Source organism: Mobula hypostoma, chromosome X1, assembly GCF_963921235.1.
Source record: "Mobula hypostoma chromosome X1, sMobHyp1.1, whole genome shotgun sequence".
NCBI lineage: Eukaryota > Metazoa > Chordata > Chondrichthyes > Myliobatiformes > Myliobatidae > Mobula > Mobula hypostoma.
Window position 1 is genome coordinate 28,307,132 of NC_086128.1, and position 23,465 is coordinate 28,330,596.

General features: G+C 49.3%; 1 protein-coding gene across 3 annotated transcripts in view; it reads right to left on the bottom strand.

Annotated features, from left to right (window-relative positions):
• Positions 1-10,860: 10,860 nt before the first annotated feature.
• The window catches only part of LOC134340530 (25-hydroxyvitamin D-1 alpha hydroxylase, mitochondrial), a 72,978-nt gene continuing 60,373 nt past the window's right edge, over positions 10,861-23,465 (bottom strand). For all 3 annotated transcript variants that reach the window (XM_063037865.1, XM_063037864.1, XM_063037863.1), the window contains 2 exons: positions 14,790-14,987; positions 10,861-13,513 (listed from right to left, as the gene is read on the bottom strand). In XM_063037865.1, the coding sequence (XP_062893935.1) occupies positions 13,400-13,513; positions 14,790-14,987 (312 nt within the window). In that variant the 3' untranslated portion in view covers positions 10,861-13,399. The remainder of the gene's footprint in view (positions 13,514-14,789; positions 14,988-23,465) is intronic.

Genomic DNA, 23,465 nt, shown 5'->3' on the forward strand with positions numbered 1-23,465 from the left:
ATACGGGTCAGGGATGGTGCACCTGTTCAGAGTTCTATAGTCCACACACATCCGTACCTTCCCATTCTTCTTCCTGGCCACCACTATTGGGGATGCATAGGGGCTTCTGGACTCAGTGATGATCCCAGCTTCCTTCAACTTACACAAATGCTGCTGAACATCCTCCACCTCTGCAGGGGCCAGTTGCCGCGACCTCCCTCTAAACAGGGTGTCCTCGGTCACCCATATAGTGTGACGCGCACTCTTGGAACAAACCACATCAAACCCGTCAGTAGAAAAGACACCTTCCAGTTTCAACATCTTCTCTACCATCCTCCTCTTCCAGCCCGCAGGTACCAGGGGGTCCCCAAAGTTGAATGACTCAGCGGTCAACTTTCTCCCTTTCGCAGATAGTTTCTCCCCGGCTTGTCTCACAGGGACACTAGACATTACCGTCACCAGGGGCATCTCCCACTTGAAGGTGACCTCCCTCTTCGTAGTGTTCCTGACGATCACTGCCATCCTGTTCGCTTGTACAACCGAGGGCTTCTGCAGTTTGGGCCTCACCAGTATCCCAGCAGGAAATCCCAACTCCCCCTCGTGGTCTTCTGGAGCGACCACTAAGGGGGCTTCGCCCTCAGGCACTCCGGGAAATTTGAGGTTTTCCATCACTCTCGCTACTTCCCAATTGGCTTTGACTGGGTGAACCACACAGTCCCTCGTCTAAGGTCATTATCCGGCCCAGTGCAGCCACGCACTTCCTCAAAAGCAGCTCGACACACCAGGTGAACGGACATTGTCTTCAGAAAGCTCTCTCCAGCTCTCTCCTTGCAGGCTCCCATGAGCCTTCTCACAACAGGAATATTTATTCCCACAAGAATTGAAACTCTGCCCCTCTCAATGGGATCCAGGCAAACCAGCGCTAATGTATCAAAGGCCTCATCGGCCTCCGAAAGCTCCAGCTTCACTGACAAATGACCATCATACGGATAATCACCCGCACTAAGACCCCAGATCTCTAGTGCACTGAATGGCGTCAATGGTAAATGTGTCAAATACTGGTTGTAAAATGAATGGTACGGCAAAGTGACCTGTGACCCAGTATTGAGTATGGCTCTAGCATAAATACCCTCTATCCATAGCGACACACTGGAGCTTGGTCCCACTAAGCCTTCAGGAATAGGGTCTTTTGCTTTCGGGAGTTCCTTGGTACATCGCTGGGAACGTGTTCTCCTAGAGACACCAGGCCGTTCCCTCACTGGGTCTCCTCTAAGTTTTCCCAACACCTCTCTCTGCTTAGGTACCCGGGGGGCTCATTCTCCTTCTCGCATGACATTGGCTGCTAGCAGCCCTCTGCATTGTTCGTCCCCTTGGGGAATCCGCCCCCCCCCCATCAGCTCCATCATATGGGAGGGAGGGATCACACCCGCTGAGAACAACCGGGACATCTCAGTCCTCTACCACTCCCTGGGGCAGGCTACCCGTGGTCACTTCACCGCAGGGGACCACTACTGAGGACTGTACCCTGCTGACGGATGCCTCCCACGCCTCCAATGCATTCTCCTCCTCTCATACCTCTCTGATCAGTTCAACAAATGAGGGAGGGGTTGCATCTTACAAGACAGTCAGAGACTCCAAGTAATCTGGTCCTGGGACCGGGCGCCCTTTGCTATCTGGTCCATTCTTAATTGATCCACCTCACCCGCCTGAATGACCCCTCTGCGCCACAAGGAATTTAACTGCCTCTCTAGCGGAAAAATGTAGGCAGAAAGCTTCTCCCCTTCTCCTGACGCGTGTTCTGTAACCCCGTCATGAGCTCTACTGGGCTCCCTGTCATGCCAAATTCCTTTTCCAATGCCCCCATAGAATCGACAGCTTGAGCTACAGGGTACCTCACCACATCAGCAGCCCGCCCACTCAAACTCTCAACCAATCTCTGTTGCTTTACATCATCAGAGCACTGCCACTCATCTAACAACAGAGAGGTCTGCTCCGCCCAAGCCTCATACTCCTCCTCCCCTTTAGGAGTGGGCGTTATTCCAGAGAATAGGCAGAGCGGACCATAGCAGGGACTTTGGACTGGGACATTTTTCCATTTATTCACCGGAGAGGTAAAGGTGGACTCTACCTCAAAATTCTCTGGGGGACAGGGACTAATTAGACATTCCAAATCCGACCACTCCTTCTCCTCACTCCCCAGAAACAATAGAACCCTGTCTTTGAACTCCTCGCCCCCAGCTACGGGAAATTCGACTTGTGATTCGGCCTACTCCGCTGCCGTTACGTCAGCGCTGGTCTGCAGTAAAATGAGGTCTGCGCCCGCCATTTTATCAAACCTCCGCCCAGCAATTGTAACTTAACAGGCGAATTAACAATTCATCCGGAGTACGAATATCTACCCCACTCAACACGCATGCATTAATTACCAGTAACCCCCCGTGGATGAACACCACCGCTCCACCCCAGCAGCATCCATACCAGCACAGACTTAAAGACGCAACCCACTGGTTCAATGCTCTGGCAATCACACAGCATCCAACGAAATCAATTCCAGATTGATACTCCCACAATACTAACCCTCAGGTTCGGCCGGCTGCGTTAATCTAGGGGAAGACAGCCTCTGGCCCGCCAAAATTGTGAAATCTCATTTGTGTAGATGCGGCATGATGTTTTCCCCTGTTACAAATCAGTACCATGAAATAACAAACAGTACACCATATGCAATTAAGCGATTTAGCTTTATAATTCTTAATTTGACTCGAGGGTTCGTTAAGAAAACAAAAAGAAAAGGGCCCATTTTAATGAAACAGTCTAATGCGCATGTTGGAGCTCACGATTTTCCTGTCCGTTCGTTCTCCATAGATTTCCCCCAGGCATCGTCATCTCCCGACCCCATTCCAAGTCCACTCAGTCCTGCAGTCTATGACCTCTCCGTTCTGGTATCTTCTCTCTCCATCTTCCGCCGAACAGAAGCCTGTGAATCCCTCACTCTTGGGCACACAAGAAAGAAAAACACTCCCCTCATTGGACACCACCAGTGGAGGTGTATGGAGGGATATGGTCCGTGTGCAGGTCAGTGGGACTCGGCAGAAAATGGTTCGGCACAGCCAAGAAGGGCCAAAGGGCCTGTTTCTGTGCTGTAGTTTCTATGGTTTCACACATTCCAAAGTCCCCATTATCTCTAGTCATAACCCAAACACACTGCTGCTACAGAGAAACCATTACATTAGCAGTGAAACCTTTCCCAGGGTGTTACATATAGAAAAGGACAGATCTAGTCCTCAGATTGAGATTCTAAATTGGAGAAAGACCAATTTTGATGATATCAGAAAGATCTGGCAAGTGTAGATTGGGACAGGTTGTTTTCTGGCAAAGGTGTACTTGGTAAGTGGGAGGCCTTCAAAAGTGAAATTTTGAGAGTACAGAGTTTATACGTGCCTGTCAGAATAAAAGGCAAGGATAACAGGTTTATTGAACTTTGGTTTTCGAGTGATATTGAGGTCCAGGTTAAGAAAAAGAAGGAGGTGCATAGCGGGTTTGAACAAATAAGTTACTTGAGGAGAATAAGAAATGCAAGAGAACACAAGAAGGAAATAAGAAGGGATAAAAGACGGCGTGAGGTTGCTCTAGCAGACAAGGTGAAGGGGAATCATAAGGGGTTCTACAGATATGTTAAGCAAAAGGATTGCAAAGGACAAAACTGGTCCTCTGGAAGATCAGGAGAGTAATCTATGTGTGGAGCCAAAAGAGACGGGGGAGATCTTAAATGATTGTTTGCTTCTATATTTACTCAGGAGATGGACACAGAGTCTGTAGCTGTGAGGCAAAGCAGCAGTGAGGTCACGGACCCTATACAGATCACAGAGGAAGTATTTGCTATCTTAAGGCAAATTAGGGTGGACAAATCCCCAGGGCCTGGCAAGCTATTTCCTCAGACCCTGTGGGACACTAGTGCAGAGCTTGCAGAGCCTCTAGCAGAGATACTTAAAACATCCTTAGCCACGGGTGGGGTGTCAGAGGACTGGAGGATAGTTAATGGTGTTCCATTGTTTAAGAACGGCTCTAAGAATAATCCAGAAAATTATAGGCTGGTGAGTCTGATATCAGTAGTGGGAAAGTTGTTGTCAGATATTCTAAGGAACCAAATATTTAAGTATTTTGATAGACAGGGTCTGATTAGGGATCGTCAGCACAGCTTTGTGCATGGTAAGTCATGTCTAACCAACCTTATAGAGATTTTCAAGGAAGTTACCAGTAAAGTTGATGAAGGCAAGGCAGTGGACGTTGTCTATATGGACTTTAGCAAAGCCTTTGATAAGATCCTACATGAGAGATTGTTCAGGAAGGTTCAGTTGCTTGGTATTCAAGATGAGGTAGTAAATTGGATCAGACATTGCTTCACAGAGAGTGGTAGTAGATGATTGCCTCTCTGTGTGGAGGCCTGTGACTAGTGGTGTGCCATAGGGATCAGTATTGGGTCTCTTGTTGTTTGTCACCTATATCAACAATCTGGATGATAATGTGGTAAGGTGGATCAGCAAATTTGCAGATGACACCAAGATTGGGGGTGTAGTGGATAGCGAGGAGGGCTATCAAAGTTTGCAATGGGATCTGGACCCCTGGAAAAATGGGGTGAAAAATAGCAGATAGAATTTACTGCAGACAAGTGTGAAGTGCTGCACTTTGGGAAGACCAACCAGGGTAGGTCTTACACAGTGAACGGTAGGTATGATATCTGGGAATACATATCTATAATTCATTAAAAGTGGCGTCACAGGTAGATAGTGTTGTAAGGAGAGCTTTTGACACATTGGCCTTCATAAACAATATGTTGAGTACAGGAGTTGGGATGTTATGTTGAAGTTGTACAAGACATTGGTGAAGCCTAATTTGGAGTATTGTGTGCAGTTTTGTTCACCTACCTACAGGAAAGATGTCAATAAGATTGCAGAGAAAATTTACAAAAACTTTGCCGGGACTTGAGAGTCTGAATTATAGGAAAAGATTGAATAGGTTTGGACTTTATTCCCTAGAATGTAGAGGATTGAGAGGAGATTTGAGGGGTATAGATAGGGTAAATGCAAGCAGACTTTTTCCACTGAGGTTGGGTGAGACTACAACTTGAGGTCATGGTTTAAGGGTGAAAGGTGAAATGTTTCAGGGGACCATGAGGGAGAACTTCTTCACTCAGGGTGGTGAGAGTGTGGAATGAGCTGCCAGTGCAAGTGGTGGATGTGGGATCAATTTCAACATTGCAAAAAAATTTGGATAGGTAGATGGATGGGAGGCGTATGGAGGACTATGGTCTGGGTGCAGGTTGATGGAACGAGGCAGATTAATAGTTTGGCATAGACTAGATGGGCCAAAGGGCCTGTTTCTGTGCTATAGTGTTCTGTGCCTCTATGACTCCATGAAAAAAAAGTGTCTTCCTGGCAGCCCGGAAAGGAACAGCAGTAAGTAGGACGCCTCTGACCACATCTAAACGGTGCCCTCTGTTACATCTGCAGATAAACACAAGGTGCCCAGACACTCTACTCTAACCTGATTGCTCTTTAACCAGTCTGTGTCTGGTGTTGACAGAATATTCTGACTCAGTAAGGCCTATAAAAATTCTGTAAACAATAAAACATCCTGCGATGAAGAAAGATGCCCAATACAAATGCAATACCCAGAATCAAAGGAATGCCATTACAGTCCTGTGGTAGAGGCAATACTGAAGGAACACTGTAATCTGGGAGAGGCAATGCTGAGGGAGCAAGAAGGCAATGTTGATCATCAAAGATCCCTACCATCCAGGCCATGCATTAGGGTATTAATGCACTTTATTAGAACTAGCACAAATGCAATCCAGAAAGGAAAATATATGTCTGCAGTAGTAGCAGAACAGACATCAAAGTAATACTTATAATGCACTAAACAAGCCAATCTCTTACCACCCCCCCTCTCTATTCCCCATTCCCTTTTCCTTCTCTCACCTTATCTCCTTACCTGCCCATCACCTCCCTCTGGTGCTCCTCCCCCTTTTCTTTCTTCCATGGTCTTCTGTCCTCTCCTATCAGATTCCTCCTTCTCCAGCCCTGTATCTCTTTCCCCGTGAACCTGCTCCATGTTACGTTTTGGCACTGCAAATAGCAAGGTTTGTTGTTTGAGAAAAAAATGCATTTCTTTAAAAGGTTATTTAAACAAGAGGACCCCCGTGTGAGAGTAGCTGAGTCCAAGGGTGGACTGATAACAGTGAGGGCTTTGGAAGTCTCAATAACCCACCGATTGGTTATGGAATGCCAGTCATGCCCAGTGACTACTGACCTCATGTTATGAAATCATTAGAAAGACTGGTCTTGAACTCCTCCGGACCATCGTAAATCCATCACTGGACCACCTGCAGTTTGCTTACCAACCACACATTGGAGTTGAGGACGCCATAATCTTGCTGCTTCAACGGGCTTACACCCCTCTGGATGCGTCAAGCAGCACTGTAAGAATCACATTCTTTGATTTCTCCAGTGCTTTTAACACCATACGACCTGCTTTACTCGGGAGTAAGCTCATGGAGATGCAGGTGGATGCCCCACTAGTGTCCTGGATTACAGACTACCTGTCCAGACAGCCACAGTATGTGAGATTGCAGAGCTGTGTATCAGATACTGTGGTTAGCAGCACAGGGGCTCCCCAGGGGACTGTCTTGTTCACCACCTACACCTCAGACTTCATACACAACTCGAAGTCCTGACACCTGCAGAAGTTTTCGGACGATTCGGCAGTTCTGGGTTGTATCAGCTGGGGTCAAGAGACTGTGTACAGAAGAGTGGTGGACAACTTTGTTGGGTGGCGTGGGCAGAATCACCTGCAGCTCAACATCACTAAGACTAAGGAGTTGGTGGTGGACTTCAGGAAGGTGAAAACACCTTGCATTCCCATCTCCATCGAGGGAACAGATGTGGGAGTTGTCCAGGACTACAAATATCTGGGAACTCACCTGGACAATAAACTGGACTGGACTAAAAATACAGGGACTCTGTACAAGAAGGAACAGAGCCAACTGTACTTCCTGAGGAGACTCTGGTCAATCAATGTCAATCAGTACTAGGCTGCAGATGTTCCACGACTCAGTGGCGGCCAGCATTCGATTCTATGCTGTAGTCTGCCGGGGCAACAGGGTGAGAGCAGCCAATACCAAGAGGATCGATAGGCTAGTCAGGAAGACTGGTTCTGTTCTGGGGTGCAACCGGATTCCCTGGTGGTTGTGTCTGAGAGGAGGATGCTGCAGAAGTTACGGAGCGTTATGGACAATCCCTCTCACCCCCTCCATGACAAACAGAGGAGCACCTTTAGTAACAGACTGATTCCACCGAGGAGCATAACCGAATGCCACAGGAGATCCTTTCTCCCTGTGGCTATAAAACTCTACAACTGCTCCTCCTTACGTATGTAAGTATATAGTTTCATTGCACATCTGTATTCTGCACTTTAACTTTTTAATGCATATTTTGTATTTTTTTCACACCTCAATGCTTACATTTTGTATTTTTAAGTATATATTTCTGACTGAGCAACCTTGCAACAATAATATCCTTCAGGATAAATAAAGCTTTATCTTATCGTATCTTAGATTGGTCAGACCAGTTGGATTTTGCTGGGGTTAAAATTGGACACCACATTACGTCCATACTGAAAACGTTGGGTTTTCCCAGGAGAAAGGATAGCTGGCGAGATGCCTTCTGACTGTCTGCAGCAATTGTAAGATACCAGCACAAAATGATTGTGGGTCTTAAGTATGAGGTGGACGACCCAAATCAGCACTGTATCATTCTGAGCAAATCACTGTTGATGGCCCGACTCGGGCTGCAAAGTTTATAGAGATAGCTTGTCAGCTAATGAAGGTACAGCAATTAGAGGCTGCTCTCCTGTTAAGGTTCAAATTTTAATGTGGCGGGGCAATAATCCTGCTGTGTGGCTGGGGGGTGGGAATGTCTGGACTGGATGGTGAAACTGAGGGAGAGAGGATAGTGTGAACCTGCTTCAATGTTGCAGTATGTTGATATTTACTGGTGTCCTGCGTGTGTGTGTGTGTGTGTGTGTGTGTGTGTGTGTGTGTGTGTGTGGGGGGGGGTGGTGGTGTTTGCAGTGGGTCATGTGGAATGTGTCAGCATTTATAGGGTGTCCTGGGAAGTGTCTGCATTGACAGGGGCCCAGTGAATGTGTCGTTATTTACAGTTGACCCCAGTGAGCGTGTCGGTATTTACAGGGGGTCCCAGTGAGTGTGTCAGTATTTACAGGGCGTCCCAGTGAATGTGTCGGTATTTACAGTGGATCCTGAGCAGTGTGTCAGGATTTACAGATGGTCCTGGGAATGTTTTGGCATTGACAGGACACATCCCTGGGGAGTGTGTCAGTATTTACAGGGTGTCTGCGATGTGTGTGTCAGTATTTACAGGATGTCCCTGGAGAGTGTGTCAGTATTTAAAGGGGGTCTCCAGGAGGCTGTTGGTATGTACAGTGAGTCCAGGGGAGTGTAACACTATTTGGCGAGTGTCCCTGGGAACGTGCTGGTATTTTCAAGGGGTCCCCGGGAAGTGATTCAGTATTATAGGGGGACCCTGAGGATTGAGTCTATATTTACAGAGGGTCCCTGTGGAGGGTGTCAGAAGTTACGGCCGGTCCCCGGGGTGTGTGTCGGTATTTTCGAGGGGTCCTCAGAAGTGTGTCAGTATTTACAGGAGGTCCTGGGGAATATGTCTGTATTTGGATGAGGTCCTGGAGAACGTGTCAGTATTTATAGAGCCTCCTGGGGAGCGTGTAGCTATGTACAGGACTCCTGGAGTGTGTGTTGGTAATTACAGGGGTTCTTCAGGAGTGTGTCAGTACTTACAGGAAGTCTCTAGGATTGTGTTAGTATTTCTAAGGGGACGCAGGGTGTGTAACTGTATTTACAGTGGGTCCCAGGGAGTGTGCCAGTATTTACAGAGGATCTGAGGGAATGTTTCTGTATTTACAGGGTGTCCCGGTGGGGCGGGGGGGGGGTCAGTGTTTAAAAGGGGTCTCTAGAAGTCTGTCAGTATTTAAAGGGAGTATGTCACTATTTAGTGACTGTCCCCGGGAGTGCATCATTATTCACAGGGGCTCCCCTGGTAAGTGTCAGTATTTACAGAGGGTTCTAGTGAAGAATATCTGTATTTACAGCAGGTCCTTGGGACAGTGTAAGTCTTTACATATATAAGTGTAATGCCCTGATTCACTTGGTTCACATTTTTTCTCTGTTTGCTTTTCTGTTCTCTGTGTAAGCTGCTTGTTTGGGTTACTGTTGAAGATAAGAGTTAGGACAAACGTGTGCCATCCAATGGGGATGAACGGATTCAGGGGAGGTTTCTCTGGTGAGGGACACTAAGGTCAGGGTTGGGGCTTTTGAGAGGGGAGAAGAGAGAAGACGCTGGAGAGAAGAGGTCGGAGGAGTCGTTCCAGAGTGGGGCCATGATTCGATGAAGCCCGGGGAGATCAAAGGAGGATCGGTGAAGGGAAAACCGTGAGCTCCAACTTGTGCACATTAGACTGTTTCATTAAAATGGGCTCTTTTCTTTTTTGCTTTATCTTTACTAACCCTTTGTCAATTAAGAATTATAAAGCTAAATCTTTTAATTGTATGCTGTGTACTGTCTGTTATTTCATGCTACTGAGTTGTAACAGGGTAACAGATCACGTAGCATCCACACAAACGGGGGGATTTGGGGGGCTTGCGCTTCAATCTCCTACGTTTGGTGGGGCCGGAGGATGTCTTTCCTAGACTTATGCAGCCGACAGAACCAGAGTGTCACACAAGTATATTTATATATCGATATTTACAGGGACTCTCCTTCGAGTGGGTCACTATTGACCTGGGATTGTGGTGAGTGTGTCATTCTTTACAGGATTTGCCTAGAGAGAGTGTCAGTATTTACAGGGGGTCCAAGGGAACGGGTTGGAATTTACGGAGGGTCCCAGGGAGTATGTCAGTATTTGGAAATGGTCCTGGAGAATGTGTCGGTATTTACAGGTGGTCCCAGGGAATGCATCAGTATGTAAAAGGGGTCTTGGGGAATGTGTCAGTATTTACAGGAGGTCCAGGAGTATATGTCGGTATTTGCAGTGGGTCCCGGGGAGTGTGTCAGTATTTCCAGGGTGTTCTGAGGAGTTTGTCAATATTTACAAAAGGTCCCCTGGGTGTGTCATTATTTACAGGAGATCTCTGGGATTTGTGTCGGTATTTATAGGGTGTCCTGGGGAGTGTGTTGCTTTTTACAGGGGTTCGAGGTGTATTGCTGAATTTACAGGTGGATCCCAGAGAGTGTGTCTATATTTACAAGAGGTCCCCAGGGAATGTCAGTATTACTGGGGGTTTCCAGGATGTGTATCAGTATTAACAGGTGGTTCCCAGAGAGTGTATCAGTACTTGCAGGATGGTCTTTCCAGGAGAGTGTCGGTATTTACAAGGGACCCCAGGGCAAATGCCAGTAGTTATTGTGGATCCTCACCTAGAAGGTGCCAGCATTTATAAAGGTTATCCTATTGTGTTCCAATGTCTGAATGAGGAAGTGTCTATTGTAGCCATGTCAGCAGTTGCAGGGAACCCCAGGAGTTTTCAGTATTTACCAGGGACCTCTTTGGGACATTTAAGTATCTACAATAGATCCCCTGAATAGAGTTATCACTTACTGGGGGTCTGTCACATAGCGTTATAAAGCACACACTGGAGCAGAGTGATTGACAGTTTCCCGCAGGGAGAAGCACTGAGGGTGCAGTGAGGGAGGTGGATGAACACAGAGTAACCTGTATCCAGATCAAATCCACAGCAGATCATGCATTATAGCTGAAAAGCTCACCACAAGTTGATAAAGATTTTTAGTTCTAAGCCATGTTTATTCACTATTAATGCAAATAACAAAAACAGCAACATGTCAAAATAATGATTATCACCACCCAAGAGATCAATAAAAAAACACTGTGCCAAAATGGGAGCTGAGCCCCAAAACTCACTTTTGAGGAAAAAATAAAGGTTGTCAGTTAAAAGAGGAGATATACTGTAGATTTGACGGGGGTACACCATTGATCACATACCCAAATCACTACAATGACTACATGGCAACAGCACTGACTGTAAAACACATTGGGACATGTCCAAAGGGATGTAGAAGTGCTTTGGAAATGCAAATCTGTTTCTCTTTTCTCACAGGGGTGAATTTCCACTCCTTCAACTGCTGTAACAAATTGCGTTTCAAAAAGGTGTTTGTGCCAATACATTTAATCGCATCATTCATCGCCTTGTCTTTAAGCTTCCGGCAACGTGACCATCTTTGCTCTTCCGAGGGACCTTGCAAATAACCTAACTGCGATTTTGACTGAACCATTCCTTCAGTGTGAAAAACTGTACGTGTCACTCAGTTGTTTCAGGAAGGTGAGAGAGGGAAATTAGACAATTGCACATAAATCCACTGTTTTGGAAGTTACTGGAGTCCCCAGTCATTTATGGAATGACTGACTGAACACCACACCATTCAGATTTGACAATGCGCTAAAACTTATATTTTGAAGAGGTCACTCAACAAACAGGAGAATGTCTGTGAATGCTTCAAGGATTTCTAGGCAGCCCTTGGTAGTACCCCACAGAAAACCTTGTCACGCAAAGTTAAAGCTGTCAGCATTTAAGATGAGCAGTTGAATAACCTAGGCATGGGAGACTATAGGCCAAATGCTAGAAGATGGGATTAATATTGTAAGTATAGGTGCCCACTGATCAGTATGGACAAGATGGGCTGAATGGCCTGTTTCTGTGACTCTATGGAATTGAAGATGATGTTGACTTAACCAAGAAATAGACTGGGCAGCTGCCAGTCAAATTCCTTGATTTAGGATGGAAACTTCAGAAAGGTAGAAGGAGGCAGTAGATGAAGCATATTCTGCCTGGAGGTCAGTCACCAGCCGCATTCTGCAGGGATCTGTTCTGGGGCCCCAGCTCTTTGCAATTTTTATAAATAATTTTGATGAATAAGTGGAGAGGTGGGTAGTAATTTTGCAGATGACACAAAGGTTGATGCAGTTCTGGATAATATAGAAGGCTGTTGTAGATTGCAACAGGACACTGACAGGATGCAGAACTAGGATAAGAGAAGTGGCAGATGGAGTTCAATCTGGAAAAGTGTGAAGTGATTCACTTTGGAAGGTCAAACTTGAAGGCAGAATACAGGGTTAATGACAGGATTCTTAGCAGTGTGGAGGAATAGAGGGATCTTGGTGTCCACGTCCATAGATCCATCAAAGTTGCTGCACAAGTTGATAGGGTTGTTAAAAAGGCATATGGTGTGTTGGCCTTCATTAGTGTGGGGGTTGAGTTCAAGAGCAGTGAGGTAATGTTTCAGCTCTATAAAACTCTGGTTAGACCACACTTGGAGTATTCTGTTCAATTCCAGTCACCTCATTATAGAAAGGATGTGAAACTTTAGACAGGGTGCAGAGATGGTTTACAAGGATACTGTGTGGATGATAAGCTGAGTGAACGAGAGCTTTTATCTTTGAAGTGAAGAAGGATGAGAGGCAATTTAATAGAGGCATACAAGGTGGTAAGAGACATAGATAGTGGACAGTTAGCATGTTTTTTCAAGGGTGGCAATGGCTAACATGAGAAGGCATACTTTTAAGGTGACTGGAGGAAAATATAGGGGGAGGGGCTTGCATGGAACGTGCTGCTAGCGGTGGTGGTAGAGGCAGATACATTAGGGACATTGTAGGGAACCTTAGATATAGTCACATGAATGACAGAAAAATGGAGGGTTATCGGGGAGGGAAGGGTTAGATTGACCTTGGAGTAGGTTAAAAGGTCGGCATAACATCAAAGTGCATTTATTGTGCTGTATTGTTCTATGTTCTACTGTATGTTCAACAACCATCAGTGACTCCTGCAGTGGTCAAAATAGAGGTTACTTATTTAGAGATACAATGCGGAATAGGGAATAGGCCCTTCTGGCCCTTTGAGCCGTGATGCCAGCAACCCACCAATTCAACCCTAGACTAATCACAGTACAAATCACAATGACTAATTGTGAATACTAACTGGTACATCTTTGGACTGTGGGAGGAAACCAGAGCACCCGGGGGAAGCCAATGCATTCCATGGGGAAGATGTACAAGCTCCTTACAGAAGACATTGGGATTGAACTCTAATACCCTGACCTGTAATAGAGTCACAGTAATCACCACCCTACTGTGGCACCAGCAGCCCAGTCAAAACTTTCCCAGGTTCTTCCACAACAATGGTTCTGTACAAGTGAGAGACAGAAAGATGATCAACCCAGCAAGTTGCTGCACCAACTAAAGCCACTGCTGTAGAGCTTCAAAGAGGTTTGATATCAACGGGTTTGCGCTCTCATAGTGGTGTTGAAGTTGTTCACTGTGGTCATCTGGCAATAAACTGAAGATTGATCTCCTGCTCTGGCACCAGCAGAGTTCTGGTCATTGGCTTCACAATGCTGCCCTCAACCTCCTGTCTCACTTCAAAGTGGGTCAGGATCTGAAAAGGAAATGGCACGTCATGTCAGGTACTTGTTCATTGAGAAAGAGGACTTTGTGCTCTTCATAGTAATTCTGGCTGTTGAAAGGTTAAACTGCAAAGACCAGCTGTTCCCCCCTAAGAGTGATGGCTAACCCTTTCAAACATCCACAGCAAGTGAGGATTCAATATGTATTTCCTCTGGATGAAGAAAGAGTCCAGAACAAATCTCTTCAACTTAAAATTGGAACCAGTCTTCGGGGGGGTGGGGGGAATGTTGGGAAGCATTTCCTCACACAGAGGGAGGAATGGGTTTGCGCTCTCATAGTGGTGTTGGAAGTTGTTCGCTGTGGTCATCTGGCAATAAGTTGAAGATTGATCTCCTGGGAGGGAAAACTCTGAAACTTTCCCTCCCTAAAAGACGGACAGGTTTTCCTTAATTAAGGAAGGAGAATGGCGCAGAAGCAGAAGAGGGGGCTGAATGGTCTCTTCTGTCCCCGTGTAACCAGCTACGGGTCTGGAGTCACATATAAACCAGACAAGCCAAGAAGGACAGATCTGTTCATTACTAATTGCTCATTCCTCTCAAAATAAGAGCAGACCGGTAGATTTATGGTCACTGGTACGGATACCAACCTTTTATTCCTGTTTTGTAATGATATTTTAAGAACTGTATTTAAATTCCCAGTTTCCAAAGTGGGGTTAGAACTTGCTTCTTCTGCCCCTTAACCATCACACCATCCAATTCTATCAGGCTTAGCAAAGTGTGAATTCACCACAGAATTCATCACAGGCAAAGCTCTCCCCACCATTGAGTACATTTCCATGGAACGCTGCCACAGGAAAGCAGCATCCATCATCAAGGACCCCACCACCCAGGCCAGGCCCTCTTCTTGCTACTATCACGAAGGAGGAGGTACCAGAGCCTTGGGTCCCACACCACCAGGTTCAGAAACAGCTATTACCCCTTCGTCATCAGGCTTGTGAACTGATGTGAATAACTTCACTCACCACAACTCTGAACTGATTCTACAACCTGCAGACTCACTTTCAATGACTTTTTAAAACTCATGTTCTCAGTACTATTTTACATTTGCACAGATTGTCTTTTGCACATTGGTTGCTTGTCGGTCTTTGTTTGCTTATGTAAAGTTTTTGTAAAATTCTGTTGTATTTTTTTCCTCTGTGAATGCCTGCGAGAAAATGAACCCCAGGGTCATTTATGGTAACATATACACACTTTGATAATAAATTTACATTGAACTTTGAACTTTTGAGTTAAAATCCCCTAACTTACTCGCACTAGAGCCAGGTAGACCTCCAACTCTGCAATTCTTCTGCCAATACAGCTTCGCTTTCCAAAGCCAAAAGGGATGGAAGCATAAGGATGGAAACTTCTGTCCTTGTGAAGCCATCGTGTTGGCTGGAAACAGTCAGGGTTAAGGAAGATCTCTTTGTCTCGTGAGGTTGCATAGTGACACAGCGTGATCAGGGTCTGGACAGAATAACAGAGACCATTCAAAATCAGCAGGGCTTCATCAGAACAACAACTTGAGTCCCTATCTCACACCTACTGGTCACCAACAAAATTTGATACTCAGAGAAAACATGGGCGACAGATAGTTCAAAGGGAGATGCAAGAGACTGCAGGTGCTGGAATCTGGAGCAAAGGTTGCTGCTCAATGTGGAAATCATTTTCCTCATTCACTATTTTATATATTTTTCTACGTACATATGCAATAGAACATGCAAAGGGATTTGATATGGTAAGAACTACATTTAAATCTATTACGTGGTCTCAGGGTAGATGCAAAGTTGGTGCCAAATATGGGGCAAACCTCTCCAGGAGCCATCAGTGTGAAAAAAAAGGTCAGAAATAAATCCATTGGGGAATTCATGAGGAACTTCTTTCACTGAACAGTGGTAGGAAAGTGAGATTTGCTGAGAGTGGTGGAGGGAAACATCAGAGGTAGATCCAAAGCAAAAGTTGATAAACCCTCAAGGAGCGGGGAATCGAAGTATGAGGGTGATAGGAGGAGAAAGGTGGAGGGAAGTTTCTGTGAAGCAAATTGAAACACAGCAGAGGGACCAAATGGCCTGCTTCTGTGTAGTGAACAAGTGGGTGTGTCTGTCCCAAAAAGGAGATAGCGCGAATCTATACGAGACAGTGCGAATCTAAGCCAGTGAGGCAGCTCGCAAATCTATGCTAGAGAGAGGGAGAGTGCCAATCTATGTGAGACGGAGAGAGAGAACCTATGCAAGACAGAAAGCAAATCGACGCGAGATGGGGAGCGAATCTATGCGAGAGGGAGAGTGTGAATCTATGTGAGGAGAGCACGAATCTCTGCAAGAGAGAGAGCGAATCTACGCGCGACAGAGCGAGTCTACGCACGAGAGTGAGAGCGAATTGACGCTCGAGAGTGAGAGCGAACCTACACGCGAGTGTGAGAGAGAGCGAATCTATGCAAGAGAGAGAGAGAGAGAGAGAGAGAGAGAGAGAGTGATCTTACACGCGAGAGAGTGAGAGCGAATCTACGTGTGAGGGAGAGGGAGCGAATGTACGCTTGAGAGAGAGCTAATGTATGCACGAGAGAAAGAGAACCTACACGTGTGAGGGAGAGAGATCGAACATACGGGAGAGTGAAAGCAATCTTACGCATGAGAGAGAGAGTGAATCTACACGCAAGAGAGAGCGAATCTACACGAGAGTGAGAGAGAGCGATCCTACGCACGAGAGAGGGAGCGATCCCACACGCGCACGAGAGAGGAGTCTACGTGCGAGAGAGAGAGCGCGAGAATCTGCGAGAGAGAGTGAGAAAGTCAATCTACGCGCGAGGGAGCGAGCAACTCTACGCGAGAGAGAGAGAGAGAGAGAAAGCAAACCTACCCGTGAGTGTGAGATAACGCGAACGTTCGCGCGAGAGTGAGAGAGAGAGCGAACCTACATGCGAGACTGAGAGACAGTGAACCTACGTGCGACAGAGAGAGAGCGAGCGGGAACATAAGCGCGAGAGAGAAAGAGTGAACCTACACGTGAGACAGAGAGGGAATCTTTGGGCAAGATGGAGCGAGCGACTCTAGGCACGAGAGAGAGAGCAAATCCACGTGCGAGAGAGAGAGAGCGAATCTACGCGGGAGAGAGATCTACATGGGGGAGAGAGAGCGCGAATCTACGCAAGAGAGTGAATGCACGAATCTACGCGTGAGAGAGAAGCAAATCTACACGCGAGAAAAAAGCAAGCAAATCTACGAGTGAGAGAGCAAATCTTTGCGCGACAAAGAGAGAGCGAACTTACGTGCGAGAGAGAGAGAGCGAATCTACGAGTGAGAGAGAGACAGAGGGAATCTACACGCAAAAGCAAATCCACACGGGAGAGGAAGGGAGCGAATCTACGTGAGAAAGAAAGGGATTGAACCTATGCGTGACAGTGAGAGAGAGCAAACCTCTGCGCGAGAGTGAGAGAGAGTGATCCTATGCGCAAGAGAGCAAACATATGCGCCGAGTGAGAGAGAGCGAACCTACGCGCGAGAGTGAGAGAGAGCAAACCTACACGCGAGAGTGAGAGCAAACCTACACGCGAGAGTGAGAGAGAGGGAATGTACGCGAAAGAGTGAGAGGGCGAATCTACGCGAGAGAGACAGAGGGAATCTACGTGCGAGTGAGAGAGAGGGAATCTACACACGAGAGGCAGCGAGCGACTGTGCGAGAGACTGAGAGAGAGCGAATCTACGTGGAAAAGTGAAGGGCAAACCTACGCTAGAGAGAGAGGGAGCGAATCTATGCGTGAGAGAGAGAGAGAGAGAGAGCCAACCTGCGCGCAAGAGTGAGAGAGAGCGAACCTACGCACGAAAGTGAGAGAGAGCGCGAACCTACATGTGAGACTGAGAGACAGCGAACCTATGCGCGCGCGAGAGAGAGAGCGCGCGAGCGGGAATCTACGCGCTACAGAGAAAGAGTGAACCTATGCGTGAGACAGAGAGAGAAGGAATCTACGCGCAAGATGGAGCGAACGACTCTAGGCACGAGAGAGAGAGAGCAAATCCACGCGCGAGAGAGCGAATCTACGCGGGAAAAAGAGCGGGAGAGTGCTAGGCTACGTGGGGGGAGAGAGATCGCGAATCTACGCAGGAGAGAGAGAGTGAATCTATGCACGCGAGAGAGAGTGAATCTATGCACGCGAGAGAGAGTGAATCTACACGAGAGAGAATCTACGCGGGAGAAGGCGGGAGCGAACCTGCGTGTGAGAGTGACAGACAGCAGACTTCCGCGCGCGCGAGAGAGAGCAATCCTGCGCGCAACATAGAGATAGCAAATCTGCACGGGCGAGGGGGTGAGAGAGCGAATCTACGCGAGAGAGTGAGAGAGAGCACATCTACGCGCGAGAGTGAGAGAGAGAGCGAATCTACGCGCGCGCGGGAGAGGGAGCGGATCTACGCGCGCGCGGGAGAGAGAGAATCTACGCGCGAGGGAGAGAGCGCGAATCTACGAGTGAGAGAGGGACGGGGGAATCTACACGCGCGAGAGAGACAGGGAATCTACGCGGGAGAGTGTGAGAGAGCGAACCTACGCGCGGGAGTGAGAGAAAGGGAATCTACGCGTGAGAGAGCGAATATACGCGGGAGAGTGAGAACTTACGCGCGCGAGAGACAGAGAGCGAATGAATCTACACGCGCACGAGAGCGCGAATCTACCTGCGAGTGTGAGAGAGAGAGAGCGAATCTAAGCGCGCGAGAGAACGAACCCACACGTGTGTGAGAGAGAGTGAACTTACACATGAGAGAGACAGAGAGAGAGCGAATCTGCACGGGAGATGACGTGAGAAAGCGAATCTGCGCGCGAGAGGGGGCGTGCGCAAATCTACTCGAGAAAGACAGCGAATCTACGCGACAGGCAGAGCGAAACTCAGAGAATCAGAGAGGCGCAGAGAGAGCGCGACTTCGAGGGAGTCGGAAAAAGCGTAAATGTCAGGGAGGCAGAGCGAGCGCGGCTGCGAGGGTGTCAGAGGGGGGCGGCTGCGAGGGATTCAGAGCAAACGCGGGTCCGAGCGAGTCAGACAGAGCGCGACTCCGAGGGAATTAGAGAATTAGAGAGAGCACGACTCCGAGAGGATCGGAGGGAGCGCGAGTGCGGGGAGGGGAGGGGGTCCGAGGGAGCGCGAGACCGAGGGAATTGGAAGAGAGCGCGAGCCCGAGTGTTTCGGAGAGGACGCGAGCCCGATGGAGTCGGAGCGGGCGCGAGTCCGAGGGAAACGTAAGGAGACGAGTCCGAGGGAAACGGACGGAGCCCGATTCAGAGAGAGTCGGGGAGCGCACGAATCAGAGGATGTCATAGAGAGCGCGAGTTCGAGGAAGTCATAGAGAGCGCGAGTCCGAGGGAAACGGAGAGAGCGCGAGTCCGATGGAAACGGAGAGAGCGCGAGTCCGATGCAAACGGAGACAGCCCGAGTCCGATGCAAACGGAGACAGCCCGAGTCCGAGGCAAACGGAGACAGCCCGAGTCCGAGGCAAACGGAGAGAGCGCGAGTCCGAGGGAAACGGAGAGAGCGCGAGCCCGTGGGAAACGGAGAGAGCGTGAGTCAGGGGGCGTCGGGGAGCGCACGGGTCTGAGGGGATACGAGGGAGCGCGGGTCTGAGGCGATCAGGGCGAGCGCGGGTCTGAGGCGATCAGGGCGAGCGCAGTTCTGAGGCGATCAGAGGGAACGCGGTTTTGAGGCGATCAGGCTGAGCGCGGTTCTAAGGCGATGACAGGGAGCGCGGTTCTGAGGCGTTGAGAGGGAGCGCGGTTCTGAGGCGATCAGGGCGAGCGCAGTTCTGATGCGATCAGAGGGAACGCGGTTTTGAGGCGATCAGGCTGAGCGCGGTTCTAAGGCGATGACAGGGAGCGCGGTTCTGAGGCGATCAGCGGGAGCGCGTTTCTGAGGCGATCGGAGGGAGCGCGGTTCTGAGGCAATCGGAGGGAGCGCGGTTCTGAGGCAATCGGAGGGAGCGCGGTTCTGAGGCGATCGGAGGGAGCGCGGTTCTGAGGCGATCAGTGCGAGCGCGGTGAGAAACCATAGAAAAAACAGAAACAGGCCTTTTGGCCCTTCTTGGCTGTGCCGAAGCATTTTCTGCCTAGTCCCACTGACTTGCACACGGACCATATCCCTCCATGCAATTCCCATCCATGTATCTGTCCAATTTATTCTTAAATGTTAAAAAACAACCCGCATTTACCACCTCGTCTGGCATCTCATTCTGTACTCCCACCACTCTCTGTGTGAAGAAGCCCCCGCTAATGTTCCCTTTAGACTTCCTCCCCTCACCCTTAACTCAGGTCCTCTGCTTTTTTTCTGCCCTTGCCTCAATGGAAAAAGCCTGCTTGCATTCACTCCATCTATACCCATCATTATTTTATATACCTCTATCAAATCTCTCCTCATTCTTCTACGCTCCAGGGAATAAAGTCCTAACCCATTCAACCTTTCTCTGTAAAGGAGTTTCTCAAGTCCCAGCAACATCCTTGTAAACCTTCTCTGCATTCTTTCAAACTGTGGCGATCAGCGGGAGCGCGGATCTGAGGCGATCAGGGCGAGCGCGGTTCTCAGGCCATCAGAGAGAGCGCGGGTCGGAGGCGATCAGAAGGAGCACGGGTCTGAGAGGATCAGGGCGGGCGCGGTTCTGTAGCGATCACAGGGATCGCAGTTCTGAGGAACAGAGGAAGCGCGGTTCTGAGGCGATCAGGCCGAGCGCGTTTCTGAGGCGATGACAGGGAGCGCGGTCCTGACGCGATGAGAGAGCGCGCGTTTCTGAGGCGAGCAGGGCGAGCGCGGTTCTGAAGCGAGCAGAGGGAGCGCGGTTCTGAGGCGATCAGCGGGAGCGCGGTTCTGAGGCGATCAGCGGGAGCGCGGTTCTGAGGCGATCAGCGGGAGCGCGGTTCTGAAGTGAGCAGAGGGAGTGCGGTTCTGAGGCGATCAGGGCGTGCGCGGTTCTGAGGGGATGGCAGGGAGCGCGGTTCTGACGCGATGAGAGGCAGCGCGGTTCTGAGGCGAGCAGGGCGATCGCGGTTCTGAGGCGATCATAGGGAGCGTGGTTCTGAGGCAATCAGAGGGAGTGCGGTTCTGAGGCGATCAGGGCGAGCGCGGTTCTGAGGCGTTCAGGGCGATCGCGGGTCTCAGGAGATCAGGGCGGGCGAGGTTCTGAAGCGAGCAGAGGGAGTGCGGTTCTGAGGCGATCAGCGGGAGCGCGGTTCTGAGGCGATCAGGGCGGGCGCGGTTCTGAAGCGAGCAGAGGGAGTGCGGTTCTGAGGCGATCAGAGGAAGCGCGGTTCTGAGGCGATCAGGCCGAGCGCGTTTCTGAGGCGATGACAGGGAGCGCGTTTCTGAGGCGAGCAGGGCGAGCGCGGTTCTGAAGCGAGCAGAGGGAGCGCGGTTCTGAGGCGATCAGCGGGAGCGCGGTTCTGAGGCGATCAGCGGGAGCGCGGTTCTGAGGCGATCAGCGGGAGCGCGGTTCTGAGGCGATCAGCGGGAGCGCGGTTCTGAAGTGAGCAGAGGGAGTGCGGTTCTGAGGCGATCAGGGCGTGCGCGGTTCTGAGGGGATGGCAGGGAGCGCGGTTCTGACGCGATGAGAGGCAGCGCGGTTCTGAGGCGAGCAGGGCGATCGCGGTTCTGAGGCGATCATAGGGAGCGTGGTTCTGAGGCAATCAGAGGGAGTGCGGTTCTGAGGCGATCAGGGCGAGCGCGGTTCTGAGGCGTTCATGGCGATCGCGGGTCTCAGGAGATCAGGGCGGGCGAGGTTCTGAAGCGAGCAGAGGGAGTGCGGTTCTGAGGCGATCAGCGGGAGCGCGGTTCTGAGGCGATCAGGGCGGGCGCGGTTCTGAAGCGAGCAGAGGGAGTGCGGTTCTGAGGCGATCAGAGGAAGCGCGGTTCTGAGGCGATCAGGCCGAGCGCGTTTCTGAGGCGATGACAGGGAGCGCGTTTCTGAGGCGAGCAGGGCGAGCGCGGTTCTGAAGCGAGCAGAGGGAGCGCGGTTCTGAGGCGATCAGAGGGAATGCGGTTCTAAGGCGATCAGGGCGAGCGCGGTTCTGAGGAGATCAGGGCGGGCGCGGTTCTCAGGCGATCAGCGGGAGCGCGGTTCTGAGGCGATCAGCGGGAGCGCGGTTCTGAGGCGATCAGCGGGAGCGCGGTTCTGAGGCGATCAGGGTGAGCGCGGTTCTGACGCGAGCAGAGGGAGTGCGGTTGTGAGGCGATCAGAGGGAGCGTGGTTCTGAGGCGATCAGAGGGAATGCGGTTCTAAGGCGATCAGGGCGAGCGCGGTTCTGAGGAGATCAGGGCGGGCGCGGTTCTCAGGCGATCAGGGCGAGCGCTGTTCTGAGGAGAGCAGGGCGAGCGCTGTTCTGAGGAGAGCAGGGCGAGCGCGGTTCTGAGGCGATCAGCGGGAGCGCGGATCTGAAGCGATCAGGGCGAGCGCGGGTCTGAGGAGATCAGGGCGAGCGCGGTTCTGAGGCGATCAGGGCGAGCGCGGTTAGAAACCATAGAAAAAAACTACGGCACAGAAACAGGCCTTTTGGCCCTTCTTGGCTGTGCCGATCCATTTTCTGCCTAGTCCCACTGACCTGCACACGGACCATACCCCTCCATGCATTTCCCATCCATGTATCTGTCCAATTTATTCTTAAATGTTAAAAAACAACCCGCATTTACCACCTCGTCTGGCATCTCATTCTATACTCCCACCACTCTGTGTGTGAGAAGCCCCCAACTAATGTTCCCATTAGACTCCCCCACTCCCTTCACCCTTAACCCATGTCCTCTGCTTTTTTTCTGCCTTTCCCTCAGTGGAAAAAGCCTGCTTGCATTCACTCTATCTTTTCCAATCATTATTTTATATACCTCTATCAAATCTCCCCTCATTCTTCTCCGCTCCAGGAAATAAAGTCCTAAACTATTCAATCTTTCTCTGTAACTGAGTTTCTCAAGTCCCGGTAACATCCTTGTAAACCTTCTCTGCATTCTTTCAAACTTATTTATATTCTTCCTGTAATTTGGTGACCAAAACTGAACACAATACTCCAGATTCGGGCTCACCAATGCCTTATACAACCTCTTCTTAACATTCCAGCTCTTATACTCAATACTTTGATTAATAAAGGCCAATGTACCAAAAGCTCTCTTTACGACCCTATCTATCTGTGACGCCACTTTTAGGGAATTTTGTATGTGTATTCCCAGATCCCTCTGTTCTACTGCACTCCTCAGTGCCTTACCATTAACCCTGTATGTTCTACCTTGGTTTGTCCTTCCAACGTGCAATACCTCACACTTGTCTGTATTAAACTGCATCTGCCATTTTTCAGCCCATTTTCCCAGCTGGTCCAAGTCCCTCTGCAGGCTCTGAAAACCTTCCTCACTGTCTACCACACCTCCAATCTTCGTATCATCAGCAAATTTGCTGATCCGATTTACCAGATTATCATCCAGATCATTGATATAGATGACAAATAACAGCGGACGCAGCACTGATTCCCGTGTCACACCACTAGTCACAGGCCTCCACTCGGAGAAGCAATTCTCTACTACCACTCTTTGGCTTCTACCATTGAGCCAATGTCTGATCCAATTTACCACCTCTCCATGAATACCTAGCGACTGAATTTTCCTAACTAACCTCTCATGAGGGACCTTGTCAAAGGCCATACTGAATTCCATGTAGACAATATCCACTGCCTTCCCTTCATCCACTTTCCTGTTAACCTCCTCGATAAACTCCAATAGATTGGTCAAACATGACCTACCACGCACAAATCCATATTGACTCTCCCTAATAAGTCCCTGTCTATCCAAATGCTTGTAGATTCTGTCTCTTAGTACTCCCTCCAATAACTTACCTACTACCGACGTTAAATTTACGGGCCTATAATTTCCCGGATTACTTTTCGATCCTTTTTTAAACAACGGAACAACATGAGCCACTCTCCAATCCTCCGGCACCTCACCTG